At 33.5% G+C, this 20,650-nt stretch overlaps 1 protein-coding gene across 1 annotated transcript in view; it reads right to left on the reverse strand.

The window, feature by feature from the left end:
- Window positions 1-210: 210 nt before the first annotated feature.
- The window catches only part of LOC145728340 (uncharacterized), a 69,484-nt gene continuing 49,044 nt past the window's right edge, over window positions 211-20,650 (reverse strand). The window contains exons 2-6 of the mRNA XM_081978481.1: window positions 12,131-12,413; window positions 10,995-11,243; window positions 10,763-10,932; window positions 5,167-5,332; window positions 211-748 (exon numbers count right to left, since the gene is read on the reverse strand). Of these exons, the coding sequence (XP_081834607.1) occupies window positions 717-748; window positions 5,167-5,332; window positions 10,763-10,932; window positions 10,995-11,243; window positions 12,131-12,413 (900 nt within the window). The 3' untranslated portion in view covers window positions 211-716. The remainder of the gene's footprint in view (window positions 749-5,166; window positions 5,333-10,762; window positions 10,933-10,994; window positions 11,244-12,130; window positions 12,414-20,650) is intronic.

Genomic DNA, 20,650 nt, shown 5'->3' on the forward strand with positions numbered 1-20,650 from the left:
AGTTTTTGCCAGCGTCCGAAGAGTTCCAATTTGTTTTCATTTAACTTTTTTTATTATCTTTTTTGGTATTTTTTGCAAAGAAATAAGAAAGTACGGTTGACATTTCTGTTTTAATAAAACATCCAACCTTTCCAGTCTTTCTAGAATAATTACGTCGTGATAGGGTTGCATCTCTCAAACCTAGATGTGAATTGATGAAATGAAACAAAATTTACAATAATAATCATTACATTTATTATAATAAATATATACAATTTATACAAAATGGCATAGTACGTAATCGTTACAAATATAAACCATCTAAGTAAAAAATATAAATAAGTAAAATTTTGATAACAAAAATAATATAAATTAAACTTAACTAAATCTGAAAATGACTAACGATAAATTGGAAAAGACAAACGCACTTATCCAGTGTCTTTCTTTTCCTTATATCTTATTTCAGTTTGTCCTACCAAATAGTTGTTTTAGATCCATTTTTTAGTTGCAAATTTCCACGATCACTAACTTAAGCCTCTATCACTTGTGGGTTATTGGACGGATACGACGTTTAAAACTAACTGTGCGAATTATACAAGCAAAAAATGGATTATTGTACGGGAGATCTCGTGCCATAATAACTCTTTCTGACTGAACTACTTCACTAAGTCTTTCAGCAGCTTCTCACTGATTTTGGAATTAACAAAACGGTCTTGAGGTTCCGCAATCTGGACAGTCTAACCTTTCTTAGTAGATCCATTCGGTTTACCTGTAACAAAAGAAAATTGCGTGTTATTCACTGGGGTAATAGTGCCATCTGGCAAACATGTATCGTGGAAGAAAAAATTCGTTTGTAAATTAGGCGTGTGGGAAGATACCAGAACCCATCAGCATCCGTTCTTCCCAGAGACCCAGCGGAATTTCGTAGGTTAATTTCCCTTTCGAAATTAAAAATTAAAATTTCTATCAAAATGCGACCCGCGTGCACCGTCCCTGCAATTTTCTTCCAAATTAAAACCCCGAAACAAAAGAAGAGCGGTCCGCGCCTGGACAACGTGTAATTATGGCCGGACAGTAGTTTGGCCGTGCAATCAGCCGGCTACCGTCCTGCGGCCTCGGACCAAATTAATTGCCCATCAGGATGTGCGATGCTGTAGGGTGTTATTTTGGGTACCAGTGCGGTACCTGATGGTATGCTTTGTAGTAAACGTGCTAAAGAAAATTACCGGTACATCAATTATAGTGAAATTAGCAATTCACAAAAGTTACCACTACAGAAAGAATAATTGAACTTTTGAAAACTAAAAAATTCTGTTGTTTTGTTATATTAACAAGAATTTGTACTAAAGTAACAACTTACATTATTTCTATTAACAAATTATTGTTGGAAGTGTTAGAAAATTTGAATTAGTTCAAATAAATACCTAATCGATAATAAGTCATTTTGTAGTCTCTAAAGTCCGTTTATCCGAAGAAAGAGCACGAAATCTGGTCGATGGAGTAGCTCTGCTTATTTGGAATCACAAAGAAATAAAGTAGCCATATCAACTGTTTCTAAAGTATTGGCATTCAATGTAAAATAAGGAAAGCTATCCAAAATGTGTTAGTGAAGATATATTGGTACTAATATTCCAGCAAATGCTTTCCAAATGCCTCCATCATGTTACTACTAAAATAGTTAACCAGTTAGCACATTTTAATCGATATCTGGAACCCGTGGATTCATGAAACAATATTACCGTAATGATGAAAAAAAAAACAATAAATTACATAACATCAATTAATGTAGCGTGAAGATAAGCAAGAACAAAATCCTAACAGGTCTGTTCGCAGAGAGAATCTCAAACACTAAACCAGATCAGAGAAATAGATACATCCATTTGCCACAAGTTAACTAACGAACCAACAACTAACAATCGGTTTAACAATATTGGTAGTTAACAATGATCACTATAATAAATATGCGCTTGATGGTACCAGAATTGGTTGAGGCAACTTTATTTACAAATCCATTAAGTAAAGAAGTAAAGGGTTTGAACATTTCTATGAGACTGCATTTCACTTTGCTACCTTCTTTCCTAAGAGAAGAAAAAATACAGCTTTGAAAAGCACTTATTCCACAATAGAGCAAAATCTCTTACATACCATTTCAGGAAAAGCACGACAAGATAAATGTAAAAACTGGAGCATTAGTTTTAAAAAAATTAGAGGAAGAACCTGAAGAACGAAGAAAGATTAATAAGACTTCATATTCTGTGAAGGTTAAGCAGAAAATTTTGACAAGTAATTTATATTGTTTTCATTAATTATTGATAATAGAAATCATTCTATTGTAGCTTTGCAGGTAAATAGCCAGCTGTAATGGTATAGTCTTTAGCCACAATAGGCTTGCACAATAACCAAAGAGTAATGCTAGTTCTTCTTTGTCAATTCTGAAAATGCTAAACTGGCAGGACAGAATATCTTAATTCTTCCATTATATTCAGTAATTTAAGTTGCACAGTAAGGAAGCTTTAGTGATCAGTGGCAAAGTCTGAAATCTGATTGTGCTTTAGACTACCTATTTTTTGTACGAGTGAATTTATATCATCCTAATTAGGAAAGAATCATAACCTTACATTTTACTTCCGGGTCGCCTGAACAGTAATGGTAAGTCTACCTGTGGGTAGCTGTAATTAGTCAAAAAAGCAGCTTTCAGCTTGCTGCATTTTTTTGACCAATCACAAACTGCAAATAGGAGTGATGAAGAAGGATGGCACAATGGAATTATTTCTGATCAAATATATTCAAACTCTTTTGTACAATTAAAGTAACTTTTAATAATTCGGTTTGCTCATACTAAATTTGAACTGTTTCTAAAGTGGTCAATAGTAGCAAAATTTGCTTTGGACTGTACAATCTAACCTAAATAAATATTGAATTTCAGTGTACAGAGTAACTGACTAAACTCCTTCCTACATTTCGTATAGAGCAATAATAATTATCTTCCTCTTGAGTTTTATGGTAATTGTTAATTAGCTACTGTAGAAATGCGGTACGATTAATAACATCCGAGGCATCCAGTTTGAAAAGATTTGTAGCCATTACATTACAACATTAAATGTTTGTAATTAAAACGAGTGATGTTACAATTAGCCCATTCCGTAGCTACACCACTGTCAGTGGATGTTCGGTAGACTAGCTCGGGAGAAAAAAATTTAAAATAATAATTTGCCAAGCGAAAGGATCTGGTTATCTCCCGAGGCTTCGCTGTGGGTCACTAGCCTAATCGGTAATTGTAGTTTTGCATGCGTACCTTTCTTGATTGGCTATAAGGGAGCAGCCTTCTAATTAATATAAATCGTCTTAGACCTCTTTGATGTGTGTTAACTAGCGACGGTTTCACCGGACGACTAGATTAGCCGATACTTAACTTGAGTACGTTTTACGGCTAATTGATTACGATTTGCTAATGTTTTCAAGAAAAAAATTTTTATGTAACAAAGATTATAACGTATATCATCTTTCAGATATTTAAAATTTTGGAAGTGGTTTCTCCAACGCCAGAATTTCAGTATGTCTTGTTACGATATATTTGTATGTAAATCTCTTCATATTCTAATAGTATAAAAAGTTCATAAATGGGGTTAATAAGAGATTAAAATTATCTTTTTCCTGATAATCCTTGAAAATTTTTTTCCACATAAAAATTGCTATTCACGGTTTTTAACTTTTTTTTTTGACGATCAGCCATATGTGTATAATTTTGATTTAAAAACAATGTTTCAAATTTTGGTTTGTAAAACTCTCTTTTGTCAATTCCACATAATTCTTCCTAGAACATTAGATTCTATAATGCAGAATTTGCCAATCTAAGATGGAAAGCAGCTGACTAAAATCATAAAATCTGGCTTGTAAAAATAGAATATAATTCATTCAACTTTAACATCAGTAAAAGTGGTGGCATGTTAATACCAATACCAAATTATATAACCGGTAACTGATATTTTGAAAAACTCAAAATTTCAACCTATTAAAACTCTACATTAAGCTTTTTTATCAAATTCACCACAACTTTACTTTTTCAGTATAGCAGATAGAAAATTTTAATAATAAGAACTAACTACAATATACACAAATAAAGATTGGAAACCACCTTAAATTCAGAACACTTCAAATTGGCTTTAAATCTCAGATTCCATTAAAGTCAGTAACTTGATTGCACATTTAAATATTCAAAACTTGACAGGCAAGAATTCTCTCCAAATTATGATTTTGCGTTTTAAGTGCGAAAAGTTCTTCTAAACCAAAATAGAGACACTTAAACCCATTAAGTTGTCTCTTAATTTTCTTAAGTTGACTAAAAATCTTGTGTGACTGTTAATAGAAAGTAACTAGTACTGCACAGTACTTAAATTATATTATAGGCTTTCACACAACGTCTTAGACATAAATATTACTAATAATATGTAATTTACTTTACCAAACCGTGCAATTTTTGACACCATTTAATGCTTACAATGTGTTTGTAAGTAAAGTATGTTAATTTGTTTCGCTGGTTGCCGTTACATATTTGATCAATATGTGAATCACCACGTCATTGTTCTTAACGTTACAGTCATAATTTATCTATCAGAATCACCTTAATGACGTACAACTCTTCTTATTGGTTTTCTAAGGTCTATTAGCCCTGCCAGTGGATCACGTGGAGCGTTAAATCCTTTTAATAAATGTATTTTTGCTTTGCTTGATTAGTTTGGGACAAAAACAAATAGGTTCAGATTATAGCTTGCAACTTGCAATACATGAAGAATGTGTTAAATGAGAGATTAACTGAGTTAAAAAAGTAATGGAATTCACTTTGGCCTGAATAACGTATAAAATTATGGTAGAAAGTGGTTTTTGTCAAAATTATGATAAGGACGTTAACAGTGAGAATTTGAATATCTGATGAGTTTTTGGTGGGAAAAGGGCTATAAAGAAACCATTAATGCAAATCGTGCGAGATTAAAAAGCTTACGAGCAATTTTTATGAACTTAGGAACACGAACTTATTATAAAATCATCTTGGAACTTAATTTTGCATACTAAATTTGGGGTAATCTATCACAAACTTATGCAAAAATTCGGATAGATAAATTATATAAATCAGGCGTAGCCTTAAGAAACGAATTTTAAATCACCAATTTTTTCGTAGAAAATTCTTACCTGTATGAAGGAACAAGTGGTTCTTTAAATTCGTGTGTTTGGAGAATCCTCTAGAGCAAATGTGACACTTGAAAGGCCACGACCCTGAATGGACGTACATGTGTGACCTTAAATCACCCGGTGTAGGGAAGGATTTACTGCACAAGTTACATTTGTGTGGTTTATCCTGCAACAAATAAAAAACAATTAATTAAACCTATAAATAAGCATGAAAAATAAGAGTAAAATAGGTTAATTTGGAATTGAATATTTACAAACAGCTATTTAATGTATATTTTTAACATTCATGGGATGACGGTATATGATAAATGATTGACCGGAAATGAGTCTAGTTTCTTCAAGGAAAAGTTGCTTCCCATAGAAATTCTGTTAACAAAATATTTCAGAAAAATCAGCAGATGACCATAACTATAAATTACTCAGAGTCATCTGCTTGATAAATCGGTACGGTTTAGTTAGTATACTAAATTAAAATATCTGATTATAAATCGATATTTAATAAGAAAAGTGTGAGAACTTTACTGAAGCTAATTTTATCAAAACACTTGAGATTTTTCAGTATATTATGTGAGAACTTTATTTCTGAACTATACCGTAGTCCTTGACATGGGTCAACAAATCCGGGTACCGACAATGTTAAGGTTAAACGCACTGAACCGTTTGATGTTGGTTCAGAGAACAATTGTTTTATGGTTAAGTATGGGTTTCCTACCCAGTAATAGTCTCAGTAATTTTGTTTAGATCAAAACAGCATAAAATCAAAGTATTGTTTGCTGTGGCGAAACCATTCGTTTCTTATGGAAATGTATACAGGTTTTCTATAAGTTCAGTCCCAATCAAGTCTTTGTCACATGATAAACTGGTAACATAAATATCACATGTTAAGAAAGCGATTAGCAAGGTATTGGTATGGCTTTTATAGTACGATGCTGATGATAATAGTGAGAAAAATATGTCCTTTTGATTACTCTTTTTCTTTGAGTTTCTTTGAGAACTTGACTAATCAACGATGATGATAACAGCAAAAAAAAATTCACAATGTCCATACACCTACAAAGTTTTGTTAAAACTATTCTTAATTAATGCAGTTATTATCGACAAGCAAACCAAATTGGGACACATTAATTCTAAGTTGTAGGTTTTCAAACATTTTAACAAAATTAGCAAACGAAAGGAACACAATCATTTATCAGTCGCTGACCAACATATTTTATTGTCAAAAGGATTGACCATTTATAGGAGAAATAATTGATTTGCATTTGGCTTTCACATAGTCAAAAATCCAGTACAGTGAGTGCAAATTCACGTACCCATGTCAATTATTGTCTACGATCTCCGTACAATATATTATAAGTAAAAGCATTAAGTTAATACATTTCAGGATTAATTCGCTTCAATATGACTAGCTAGAAACACCATTAATAATTAAATTGTCTTATCTGCTGAGGAGAGGCTTTCGAAGAGCATTATTAGTTTATGTATTTTTTCCCACTATAAATTAGAAACGCCTCCTCGGCAGAAAAAATAATTAAAAAAGACACCCCGTAAATTAATCATATGTTGGTTTTTGTTCTTCGCCTCGGAATTGGATTAGTTCCACCTTGGACGGTTATTTACTTCTTAAGCTGAACCATATCCCACTACGGTAATCTGAGGAACAACTGTATTCTACGCTGTTGCCAATATTTAAAAAACCTTACCACTGTACGATGGTTTAAAACTGTTTTTCGGTAAATTTGGTTAGACGTGGCAAACGAGGAATCGTCAAAATGCAGGTACCAAACACACAAACAGGTGCATAAAGAAATCAGAAATTTGTGGTACCTTAAGGGAAATTAATCATACCAGTTTTTTTTTTGGTTTATGGACGGTCGTCTTGTTTACCTCATTGAGGTTGTTATTTAATACAATAAAGTCAGTTTTTTTTTTAATTAAAAAAGGTAAGCTTGCATTCCAATGGCCACAATGTGGCAAACAGGAATTCCTTGATAAAACTCGCGGAAAATTCATATGCTACGCAGATTCCATTTCACGTCAAAATACACCTAGCACAATATAAACCACATTCTTGCATGCGAACTCACTACATCTCGCAAATACGGATAGAAATATAAATATAATATTTTTTCTGCATCTATTCTCGCTTTGCAAGATAAACATGTCGGCGACGACTTCTTTCAGCTTTATGGAATGCGTTATGGCTTTCTCCGTTATTTAAGGGAAAGTCTAATGTTTTTCATGTATGAAATTTACAAAGTAAAATAATTGTATTCGAAATTTGTGATGTTCATGTGACTGTCATGTAGTATGAGATTTTGCCAAAAGCAACGAGTATATTCAGCACTGAAGATGACAGTATCATTCAATAAAATCTCAATAGATCCGGATGGAGCACATCTAAACGACTTAATCAATTTAAAACCCTCATTTGAGAATGTTCCATAGGTACAGTACAAGTTCGACCGTGCACAAAAATAAAAGATCAACGTGATTGATCATAAAGGGCCACTGGCACCCATCCTCTACCATTTAAAACGTCCATCAGGTGTCAATCCGCGTCCGAGAAATCTGTTTAATGCCACTGCCACGGTCCGTTTTTTTAAAAGATTTTTAAGTCATTCATTCCGTCACCCGTCATTCTCCATTGAACATCCGAGACAAATACACCGTGTTCTTTCCTCGAAAGCCTAGACGCGATTAATATATTGTGAAAGCCGCTACACAACCTGCCAGACCTTTAATAAGAACCAGCATCTAAAAATCGGTTTGCGCTACAATGAAGTGGCTGTCGTCCGCGCAACAAAATGGATCCTGTTGCCAAGATTAGGGCAGAAAATTTTCCCATACGAGCACCTGACGTGGCACTTGTTTTATGCTGCCGGTTCCTAATTAGTGATTTAAATGCAGAAAACCGATTAAGTGGGGCACTGGGTGTTGCACGCCGACTGAACCCCGTGTGAACTTCTTACCGTCCACGGTTCAAGAGTCAAGGGACCTTCTTATTGTTTGTTAAGGTGCCCTCTTCATGTGTCATCAACTGTGGTGGCCTTGAGGGGAGTTGTTTTAGTTTTTTTTTGTTATACCGAAACGGTTCAAAAAGTGCTTATTCTCGATATTCAACCAACAGAACCAACTCAATTTTATTAGCTTGGTAACTGTGTAAATTAGTATTATCTAGGTGGTTGAAAGTTGCTGAGTGTAATTTGGAGGGAGGACTAAAATGTTTTCTTTACTAACTTAACTGACTAAGTGAAGATGTTAAAATAAGAACAATATTCATAAAGGAGAAGATGATCATAGTGAAAATGGAATAAAAATTATTACTTACGTATAAGGCACTTTAAAGATGAAACAGTAATACACATGATAAAGTGAAGAAACAATAAAAGTTGGAATACAATTTAAAAAACTGTAATTGAGAAATTGAAAAAAGAACAACCAGAAGAATTAATAAAGAGTTATGAACAGAACATCACAAGATAAGTAGTTAAAAGCAATGGAAAAGTAAACTGTATTCAAAGGTAATATGTAAAAAAGAATAGAAGAAATTTCCTTATATTTAACCTTGTTTATTTGTTTTCTGATCTACCCACTAGTCTGATGAGGAGTTGACTGATGAGGACATGGGCCTGATTGATGACATCATTCTATTCGGTGACCGAGTAGTCATTCCGGAGAAATTGACTAAGTTTGCGCTTAATGAGCTTCATCTTGGACATCCATGAAGTTGGAGTAGGAGGTGATACTCATCGTAGACTAGATCACTGTGATATTGTTGATACTCATCACTTCTAGATGCAACATGAATTTTGACTTTCTAATTCCATCTCCATCTAATTTAACTCCACTCATTGAGCACAACCAAGGTAACATCAACGATCATCAGATAATTCCGGAGCAGCTTCCAGAACCTACTGACGTCCACCTACAAGATTCTTCAGTCACCACTAACCAGGAGCAGTACACCAAAGGGAAACTACTAAGACGTCTTGTAAGAGGCCAGTGGACTACCGAACTCTTGCGGGATGTCGACATCGGTGTCGGGATTCCTAGCTATAGTAGGGGAGGAGTTGTAGGGTTTGCACCTGCACCTTATGAATCTTGGTGCGAGTGTTTGTTGATAAGTAGTTGTTAAAGTTGTCAATTAAGTCAGTCGTTCAATAAAGTGAATTCAGTTTAATCTGTCTGTGCTCCCTCTGTCACAACCTAACATTTACTTATATTTGTAGTAGTAGTCCATGCTCTCAAAGTGGAGGTAAATGAATACATGTGGAGAAGGCTGAGTGTTTTTCACCCCCCTTTTAACAAAAATAAAGTACTTAATGATACGTTCTGGTTTAATTTAGAGGTTTAAATAAACTCATCAAAGTCAGTGATGTTAATTCTTTACATTATAATTAATAACATAGTAATTGCAATAACAAAGTAATTGGTGAGAATTAAACGTACAATTAAGTTAAAATCAGTTAAACCATATCAATCAAATTTAGATTCTTGTACAGCTTAGTAATCGATTATTAATAAACTGCTGCCCGAATTCCAATTATGACATGTAAGAAAAATTAGGAGAAAGTTTACACTTTTAAAAACAATCAATTACACCTTTCCGTAACTTTAATTGTAGCAAATAACTAAACCAAGTGAACAAAATAGATTTTTTCAGTTGCTTAACTACATTTTAACTCCACTTTCTACTTGACCCCCGTATCTAGTTTACGTTATTTCCTTGACGTTCAACTCGAGTGGTTTTCATGTCTTCAACGTAACGAAAAATTCACGTCTTTGTGTGGTTTGGTTACAGATAACGCGTGTATCGAAATTATACATGAGGCTGTCTAACCGTTTTTAGGTTTTTTTCCCACAAAACCATGAAAATGTGTGGTTGCTCTAATGCAACGGTTTGTCAACACTAAGAGCTGTCTTCCTTTTCGAAATGAACATTTTTACGTTCAAGCCGTAAAGTCTCGGTATTTAAGATTCTATCTTGAAGATTTAATACCTTTATTTAGAAGATTACCGTCTTCGAAGATAAACGTCACGCTTCTGTCATGTGTGAATTTAATGCCCTGCTTCGGATATTAAGACTACCAATTCAGTGAGGATTTAATTTTCTCGCGAGTTGATACGTAAAAAGTTTTAGGTTAACAGTCGAGCCTTGAAGACAACACGTAAAACCTTAACGAATTCGTTACATATGCAAGGTAATGAATGCTTTTTCGGTTGACCAGAGCAGGTGTTTCCTATCGGATACCATCAACCCATCCGTTCGTCCTTCTTCAAATAAAAAAAATCCCGCCACAATCCACCTTGTACCTATGCCTAAAACTGGCGCAGGCCATGTGTTACATCATAATTACAATAATTCCGTTTTTTATGTATGTGAGTCGCATCCAATGAAGCATATGGGAAACCCATTTGGGACAATAAGACGTCATTGGTACGATGAAAAGGGTGAATTAGAGCTAAAGTAGTCGGATTTGTCAAACGATTTGACGTGGGTAGCTGCAGGTAGCTTATTGAATTAAGGATTAAAGTGATTTTTGTAACGTTAATTTCGAAATAATATTCCCATCCCGGTAGGCTTTAAAAAACTTACTTTGATGTGTGTCATCCGGTGGTAGTATAGATTACTAGACGCCGTGAACCTTTTCAAGCAAACTGGACATTGATGAGGTTTCTCCCCACTGTGAATTCTCCGATGAGTGTTTAGGGAGGACGAGGTACTGAAACCTTTTCCGCACACCATACAAACGTGCGGTTTTTCTCCTGCAAATATCAATTCACTAGCACCGTGTTCCTGGGGGTCCTTGCAAAAAAACTTATCTTACCCGTGTGCGTTCTCATGTGCCTTTTTAAGAGCGAAGGTCGGTCGAAAGCTTTACTGCACACTCCACATGGGAGTAACGTTCGTTCGCGAGGTCGTGCTCTGGGTGTTGGTACTGTCGTTTCTGGAAGATCACCTTGTGACGATGCCGCCGAAGAATCACCCGAAACTGATTTCCGTTCGTCGTGTTCTGAAGGTGGTGAACCTGACAAGGCTCGTGAGAGAAGTGACATTGAGAGATCAAGAGGAGAATCTGAAATTAAACGTTAAGTTGTTTAGACTTTGAGTATTTTGTATGTACAACTTAATGAACTGACACTTTTTTCAAAATTCAAAAAAGTTTTAGCGTTGTATTGGAAATGAACATCAACAAATTATTTCATTAGCAGTATATTTAGATACTGTAGTATGTTAATTACAATAGTTTACGGTATGATTTATGAGGCTCATTAGTTATGCTGTGGTAAAATCAAAAGCAATTTAGTATTGCGAGTTGTTTAATGAATTAGACGTAAACATTAGTAATTATTGTCAAAACAACAACACATTTTAATAATTAACATATAAAATACGATGAAATCTTTTTTCCGCTTTGTGATCCAAAATTCCCAATTGAAGTGACAAAAAAGTATCATTACAAGTCATTGTAGTATAACCGTAGTTGTTACTCTTTACCAATTCGATAATCGTAGAAAAAAGCCGAAGCATCGAAAACAAAAACTGGGAACAATCGTACAATCAGCTCAGCTCAAAAAGAACAATGGATAATTTGATAGGGGAGTTTGGCAGATTTATGGAACATTTTGCACAATTTAGCAATTTGATTCGCTTGAATTGCAGACGGTAGTACTATTGTCGTCTTATTAGTATTCTACATGAGAGTTTATCTCTTTCACTTCGAACATTTGTAGTTATCATGTTTGCATTAAAATTGGGAGGCTCTTTTTCGAGTTGAAATTAGAAGAACAGTTACTTCGGGAATACATTTTGAATTGGGTATTTTAGTTCAACCTAAGCATTACTTTAAACAGTCTGAACGGTGGCATTATGGTAATTTCAGTTACATTACAATGTAAATGGCTTTAGACACCGTTAAGCGTTTTAGCATTGCTTTTAAGAACACCTTTAAGTGAGTATTACCTTCCAATATGGAATCCATGGTTTGCCTATATAGACTGGCCCTCATCCTGACAAAAAACAGTTCTTCAGGTCGTTCAGGTAAGTAGTAAACTAGAAGTTCAGTGTCGGGTGCTATCGGTTTGACAGCTTCGTACACTGGTTCTCCTCTGACTTTGGTGGCAACAAAATTGACTGAAGGGTTGAAAGCTGTAGCCACTCGAACAAATCGTACCCAATTGCAGTGCCGTACTTTATGTCCGTTACTCGATGAGATTTCATCGTAACACCCAAACCGATGCCGAATCTGTAACGAGAAAAAATTGTCAAATTGGTGGTGGTTTGTAAAATAGTTTTTACTTTAAATTTCTAACCGTCTGGCCCGTAAATCTTGCGCTCGAAAACAAAGTAAAAGGCGGAGACTGAGTTCAAAAAAAAGAACGAAGAATACGCAAAAATGCTAAAGAGCGGTGCTTTGTGGATAAACAGTAGCAATTGAAGATAAGCGCGGTCGCGGTTCGATCAAAGAGAAATGCCGCCACAATGGGAGCCGCCAGCAGGGCCTTATTTGCCTGTTGCTACTGCCATTGCTGCAGGAATCCGCGGGATGGCTGTTTTAGTTTAAGAGCCGATCAAGGGGTAAGGACAGAATGTATTGAATTCACCGGACGTCATAAAGATTTCTTGCCTATTGCTCCTGTTTGTTGTTGATATTCCCACCTTGATCTTCCACGTCACAGAATGTTACAAATTTTTTTTGGAGTAAGTATCAAGCAATAACAAAGTCGTTTTAAGAATGTTTGTAGTAGAACAGACATTAAAAATAAGTGTATTAATGCTAACATGCAAATTTTCTTAATAGTTTTAAAACCGTGAAGCTAATACCACCGTCTACAGTAATTTTTGACAAGACGAAATTGACTGAATGAGTGGATTAAAAACCATAATAATATAAAAAACTAAGCAAAGTTTTTACAGTAATCTTACAAAAAAAACTAAAATATGTATATGATTTAAGGTCTCCAAAAGGAGGGTGTTACAAATATAAAAGTAAGTAAAAAATTAAAATATACCTACACAACACTGCAATTCTACCTAAAATTTATTACATGCCTCAACCGCAAAAATATCGTAAAATCCTTACCTTAGTTCAGTCCTTAATATCTAAAATCTGGAATGAATGTCTCATACAAACTCTTAGTTTCCAAGGCAATTTTAAGGCTTGAAGTATTTGAATCAAGGCAGAAAAGATGAAAATTGAGTGAATATTCAAATTTCAAAACTTTCAAATCAGTTTTCATAGTTTCTAAGTCTGTAAGCTTCCAGGTCAACTTTCAGACTTTAAGCCTTTGAATTAAAGTAGTTTACATTGAAAAATTTGACTTCATAGTCAAATTTATGAGCTTTAAAGCCAGTTTTTTAAGTTTTCAAGTCACTCAATAAGCTCTTAAGTCAATTTTAAGACTTGAAGTTTTTTAATCAAGACAGAAAACATAAAAATCGGGTTAATAGTCAAATTTCTAAGCTTTTAAGACAGTTTTCATAGTTTCAAACTCCCAAATTATATTTGTAGATTTATACCTTCACAGAAGATTTTTTAGTTAAACAAACTCATCTAGCCTTATGCACTGGACATTTTTAAGCTTGAACCAAGAGCAGACATGTTAAACCTTTAGGCCCGGTTGTACAATAGTGGCTTAAACCCAAGTTTAACAAAGCAAGTCTCCGACTTCTGTCGTTTGTCATCAATAATACCATAGTCACAAATTTACTTTATTTACTATTACAAAAACAAGTTTGATGTTGAAGAGTTGGTTTGGTAAAGTGATCATTATCAGTGATGCCAATAAAACGGTATCCAAACATTGTCAAAAAGGCACTAAACTGAAATTCTACTAGGGTTTAACAGCAAAACGGGATAGAAGAAATTTCGGAATTTTACAGATAAAAATCTTAACTATTTGGTGCATATACAGGGTCAGCTAAAATTCCGGAAAAATTAACAACTACTGGTAGGGAACTAAAGAAATTGTTAGGCAAGAGTAGAAATCATTGATTTAGGTACAGATTCTGGGATTGATAAAGTCAATTCATTCATATGTATCAATTTTGCATGCAAATAATCTGGCAATAATAAATGTATTCACATGTTTTCAAGCTCTAGAAGTTTACATCATTCAACATGGTGCTTACCATCTCACAAACAGTTTATCGGACCAAACTGAAAGGAACGATCTTATAAAAGCTATTAAAGCTACTGGTGTATCTGCACCACCTTGTCGTGTTCACCGGCGAAAACATACTCGGGGCATTAGAATAACAAATTAAATTAAGTAGCTTTAAAGCGTCTTCCCCGGACGGCAAGCTTGCAAAGCTAATTTCTCATATACAAAAACTCCACTTCGAGCACCACCGCCCCAATAAGGCGTCCCATAATGCGAAAACCTATTTGCAATCTCCTTTTTTGACGCTTTCAATTTATAACCGGCCAGGTTTTTAATATTTTAATAATAATCGCATGCAGCAGCCGCGCCATATCTCTTCATATCTCTTGAGAAGATAGAGGCCTGTAGCCTGTATATTATTCGTGCAAACAGCGGCGGAGCCCTTCCACGTCTAGCAAGTTTTAATTAAGATTACCTAGTTTTTCGCTAATTTGATCTCCTCGAAAGCATGTTTTTTTCATTCAAAATTAATTGCTTTGCCCTTTAGTTTGAGCGGTAATTTGCAATAAAATTAAAAGGATACGCTTGAACTTGATTGTGATACGCTACTGTGTAAGAGGCTTCGAGCACCTTGTTGCACTCTTATAACAAATAATTTGCTTAATCGATTTGCTACTGAATAATGCATCTGCGAAATGGGCCTCTATCTGCACGCAGATCGCCCTAAAAGGAAAAAATTCAAAAATCCCGACAAGCAGAAATAATGATATAGTGGCGGTGGTATGCCAGGCAATATCGTTATTACCCAGTAGCTTATTTCGGTTTCGTATAATTACGTAGAAGAATCTGTCGTCCGCACAACATATCTGATCATTAAAACTCACATCTAATCAGGAATTGATCAACTGGATCAATCAAACTGAAATCTCATTCCGCCGTACACGTTACAGCTAGCTATTAATGGTCGACCAAGACCTTGAATCTTACACGTACATTTCTTGAATGAATCTAGATCTACCAGAAATATTCTGGAGTAGTCTTAAGCTTTATTTATATTTCTATAAACATAACCACTCACCAAAGTATTAAAACATACTGGCTCAATTAAACTGCAATCAGCCTGTCATTTTTAAAGCCTGCGCTAAAGATTGAGATACTCGTATCAGTTGATTCACTGCATGAAAAGACATTAAATTCAGCGTATCTCAAATGAGTTAATCAATTACTCGCGATGACAGGCTTCGGTGTATTTTTCGAAATCACTACGCTCCAACGTATAAAACGGATAACGAGTAGTACCTGCAAGATTTTATAGCAAACGGTTGTTCTAGTGTCAGTGATAAAGACATTAAATGCTTTAAATTAAAATATGGAATGTGCAGACTTCAGGATTCGCCGATGCAACCACCAGTTGAAAGAAAAAAGTGTGCTGAAAGAGGTGAAGAAATATTTCAGGAATTAGAAGTCGTTATCAGCCAAGCCCATATATAAAACATAATCAAGGAAAATGCATAACTAATCCGTATACTTTTCACATTGACGGAAAGATTGTAATTTATCATGCGTGCTTACGCAGCTGCTCGATTTTTCTTACTAAATCTTCGAAATAACCGCTATCTGCCACATTCTCCAGTAAAATTTATTTGCATACAGCAATAAAACCAATAATTAATAGGTGTAAACTACATTATTTTGCAGTTACCGTACTATTGGCAATCAATTCTATGCTTAAATCCTCAGGTCATTCATACAGCCAATGCTTCGTTTACAACAAATAATGACCGATTTTTCCATTCATCAATTCGTATTTCAATTACTTTTTTGAGACCTTAATTAAAATCTTCAAATAGCTAAGCACACCAGTCAATCATGGGCTGCGTTCGTCATGCCACACTTTTTTTAACCGGATAATTCGAAAAACCATAGAAATACCGATCTACCACGTCGTCGTCACGTCACGAAATCGCACAGATACCACTATTTTTCTTGATTTTGAATCGAAAAACCAAATCGAATCCGGTGTTTTACGGTGTTAACGTCGGATTGGTTTCAGGACCGGAATAAATTCAGTTACAGGTTGATAAGTGTATATTTTATTCGGATCTGACAATAGAAATCAAGCAAGGATTTCAATTTTCAGTATTCTATGGAAGTTATTTAAGTTCAGTTTAACCAGCTATTTATGTAAAAAAACTAACAATGTCTGGATTTTGATTAAATACAACTGTTAAATTATTTTTTTCTAAGAATTTTATATGATTATTTAATTTTTAACCGAAAAACCAATTCGTGGTAAAGTAGCTTCGATATGCGGATAATGTCTCGGAGATATCAACAGGCAATTAGGCAACTAACCCAGTTAGTTCCAAATCACATATTGGTTTATGCATTTTGCTTGTAAAATTCGATCAAATTATAAACTTATAATAATTATATTTAATATACATAAACTCAATATACTGACAGTAAAAAAAAAGTTACCTTAGGACCTTAAGGCCCTTATAACAAGACATTAAATAGAGAAGATGCAGTGAACATACCAGTTAGATTTCACTGAAAAAGTCTCTCTGACAGTGTGGGTGTCTTAAAATTAATTATATTGGAAGAGTGAGTTCAACATTTTGAGTTTAGCAATGTAATTCAGTAGGTAAGTACTTAATTTTTAGAACACCGTTTTTAACTAATCATTAATTCTGCCTTTTCATGAAATTGAAGTCAATTTTAAAATCTGCAAATTGGTATTTGACTGAAAACTGGCTTAAAAAGCAAATTGCTAGCCTTTAGGTCATTTTTATATCCAATCATTTGTCCTAGTCTATTTTGAAACTGCTAGTGATAAAGTGATAAAATTATGTAGTAAAAAACTTACAATATGCTTGAAAGTCGAATTATTAATCTACAAGTCAATTTTCTAGTTCAAATTTTAAACTTTACCTAAAGTACATGAAAACTGATTTCACAGGCAAATTATACAACTCTTCAAATAAATTGTTATGGTTTTAAGATCTCCTTTCGGTTTTCAAGACAGTTTCTACCATCCCAGTAATGGAACAAAGTTATAAAAACTTGAAGAATGTATTGAAAACGAAATTTTAACTTTAAAAGTCAATTTTTATGGGTTTGAAGCCTTATCTAAAGAGAAAGCGTTGGAATTTGACTGAAAACAGACTTCAAAAGTTGAGGGTTAATTAATCTGAAGTTTAACTGTAATATCGCAGTTAAACCTTACCTAACCTAACCTATCCAACTGTAATAATATGCATGTACCTAACTTTTCAATCTTTTTATACACAAAAAAAATATTTAAAAGTGTCTTGAAAAGACAATTTTCACCATTCTAAAGTTTCTGTTCCCAGTCAATTTTTCATTTTTATCTATGAAATTCATAGTAATAAAACTTGAAAATCGACTTGATAAGGAAATTTAAAAGGTGCTTTAAACAGTTTCAAGCAAATTCTGATGTCACAAATACTGAAGAATATAAAAAACTAACTCAAATGTCAAATTTTAAGTTTTATTCTCTAAGTAAATTGTTTGTGAAGGTTTACCACCGTTATTTTTATTGTATTTAATGTGTGTGTGTTTTGTTTTCGGTTGTGAAATTAGTTTTCAATCTTCAAGCAATAGAATTAATAGACAAACATGGCTTTTTATGATTTCAAAGCAATTTTTATTGTTTTGAAGTAAATTTTATCAAGTCAATCTGTATAGTTTAGGTAAACTGACTTTTTGGTTAGTCAATAATACTAAAGTTGCAGGGTATTAGCATTAAGAATAGACCTAGTGGTTTTAAATAATTGTGATGTTTATAAACAAAAATTAACTTTAACTCTAAATTTAGCTGTAACTGCTGACCTAGGTTTTACAGAAAATTCTAAATTTTTTTACAGCTAAAAGTTAAATTTCCAATGTTTAAACTTCCTCTTAAGATTGAATTTATGCTTTATTTATGAAATTTCTAAACAGAAATTAAAAGAATATTCTTTTACTATTGATTTAGTGCAGTAATGTTGCTGCCTAATGCAAAACTTTAAAGAAAGAAGTAGTAGTCCATATTCTTTCAGTGGAGTCGCAAGAGTACGAAAGGAAGGAAATGACAAGGAGAAGACTGTTTGTCATTTCCTTCCTTTCAAAACTTTAAAGTTAGGTTACTTTTCAGAAAACTGTATTCATGGTTAAACACCTTTCTTAAGATTAATAATAAATTGATTGCTAATGCTAAAGTTAAAATTTCTTTTATAAACTATGCTTAAGAATTTTCAAAAAGTTTACCTTTGAGTCTGGAACTTTAGGTTAAGGTTAACCTTAAACTCTGTCATTGAAAGAAGTTTATTAAATAAAGTGTCTGGATTGATAAAGATGAATTTTAAGCAGCAATTAACAATAATAATAAATATTAGTCCAGACCTGTGTTACGCCACCTACAATTGAGAATATTATTTTATTAAATTTCCTCCTCATTCGAAACAGCGTTAAAGAAATAAGACATGACAATTGAAATCGCATTCTGGGAGGTAGTTTTTGCCGTGGCGTTTCAGTTTTTCGTTTGGGACGAGTGTTTGTTTTAAAGTCGACCACAAAAAGAGCCAACTTTGGTTTCGATTGAAATCGTTCGTTATTGGGATGATAGGCAAAAACGAAATTGGTAGCGTGAACTGATGATGTGCAACAGTAACGATGAAATTGGTTTGGTTATGAACTGTTCGTGGGAAACTCTGTACAGCAACATTTGTAATGTTACTTAATATGAAGGTCCGCGAAAGGACTAGATTTTTTTCCCATTCTGTTAATAGTCTGTGGCAAATTGTTGGAATATCGATCTTACGTCTTGCTGCTTAATACCCTTGATAAGAAATTAACGCGACTAAACGGCGATAAATCTAAATATCATAATTTCGTCACGGTAGTTAAGCGTTACCCCACGAGTAAATCGTTACGTGCAACATAGCGTAACACCCTATATATCAGCTAATTGAATTAACTTCACTTATGTTAACACCTTCAATTGACGTAACAGTTTTTATTATAAGACAGTTGTCACAGTTGTTACACTTTTGTGGTCAAGTGAGTAACTTCGACCCTGAACATGTAATTAGTTGATGATAATGCGTAATAGGGTAGAAATTAGTTGTATCAGAGCTTGATTTTTACACGTGCTTAAAGTAAGCAAAAATTGATTTGTTAGAAAAATGTTTTTAAGTAAATATATTGTTAAATTGTTGATATAACGTAAGGAAACAAGTAGCTCTTTTTATAGAGGCCTGGTGAGAAAGTATTATTAAAATGTAAGTACAAACGATTTAAAACATAACTTAATGATATGATTTGGTTGATGCAAAAAAATTGTCACATTATACAGATTTTTTGAAGAATTGTATATCACCTCCTTTACACCTTACTTAATTTACAATATCAAGTATTTTTAAAATCAACACAGTTACTTGTGATCTAGTTTTTAATTATTTCTTAGAGTAAATTTATTGTGATTTTTATAAACCAGTAGACGTCTCAGCAGGTAGACGTAATATGATGTCAGAAAATGTTTACTTTTTGATAGTAACAGATAATAACTACTTAACATGCAGTTAATAGTAGCATTGGTACTACTATAAAGTAAAAATTAAATATTGTGTGTGCCAAAATTTAAATTTAAGTTTATAGGATGTTAGGACAGAGTTTCCTATACTGTATTTTTTCTTAGAATGCTAAGGTTACTGAATAGTTCCTGTAAAAGAGATACAGTTATCACACTAAAATAATATCACACACAAATAATAATACTAAGATAATGACCTAATATATGCTATACAGGGTGTTTGTACCGTTTCATTAACCAAACGGCTTCGTTGTGAGAGACAGAATGTTAAGACTTAGATTTGTTATTTTTGCCAATACCCAATTAAGTAATTAATATTCACCTCACATTTTTTGTCCTCACTAAATTGTTAAAATATTGGTTTTACCAAAAAAGCGGGCATTAAAAAGACTTTTAATTATGAACAAGTTAGAAAAACGCTGCTTCAGAATATAAAAAAATACATTAAAAGTGTAAAAATATGACTTTAAATAATTAAAACGTTAGTATCATTCGTCCTGCAGTCTACATTTTAGAAACGTTGTAGGTCAAATCTTTTGATTGTCATTTGATTACAATCAAAACTTTTAATATCGAATGTAGGACAAAGAGTAAGTTACAAATTAAACTAAAATTTAAAACATTTTATAAATTGAAAAGAAATAAAAAGACACAGAGAAACGAATGACAAATGAACGATGCATGTTTCAGTTTTCTGTAGTTTGTTTTTGTGTTTATTTCAATTTTGTAACATCTCTCTACATCTGTTTATCTTTTTGTAATTTGACATCTGTCTTCTGATAC

This window comes from Ips typographus, linkage group LG4 (assembly GCF_016097725.1).
Source record: "Ips typographus isolate SLU linkage group LG4, UJ_Ityp_2.0, whole genome shotgun sequence".
NCBI classification, from domain to species: Eukaryota; Metazoa; Arthropoda; class Insecta; order Coleoptera; family Curculionidae; genus Ips; species Ips typographus.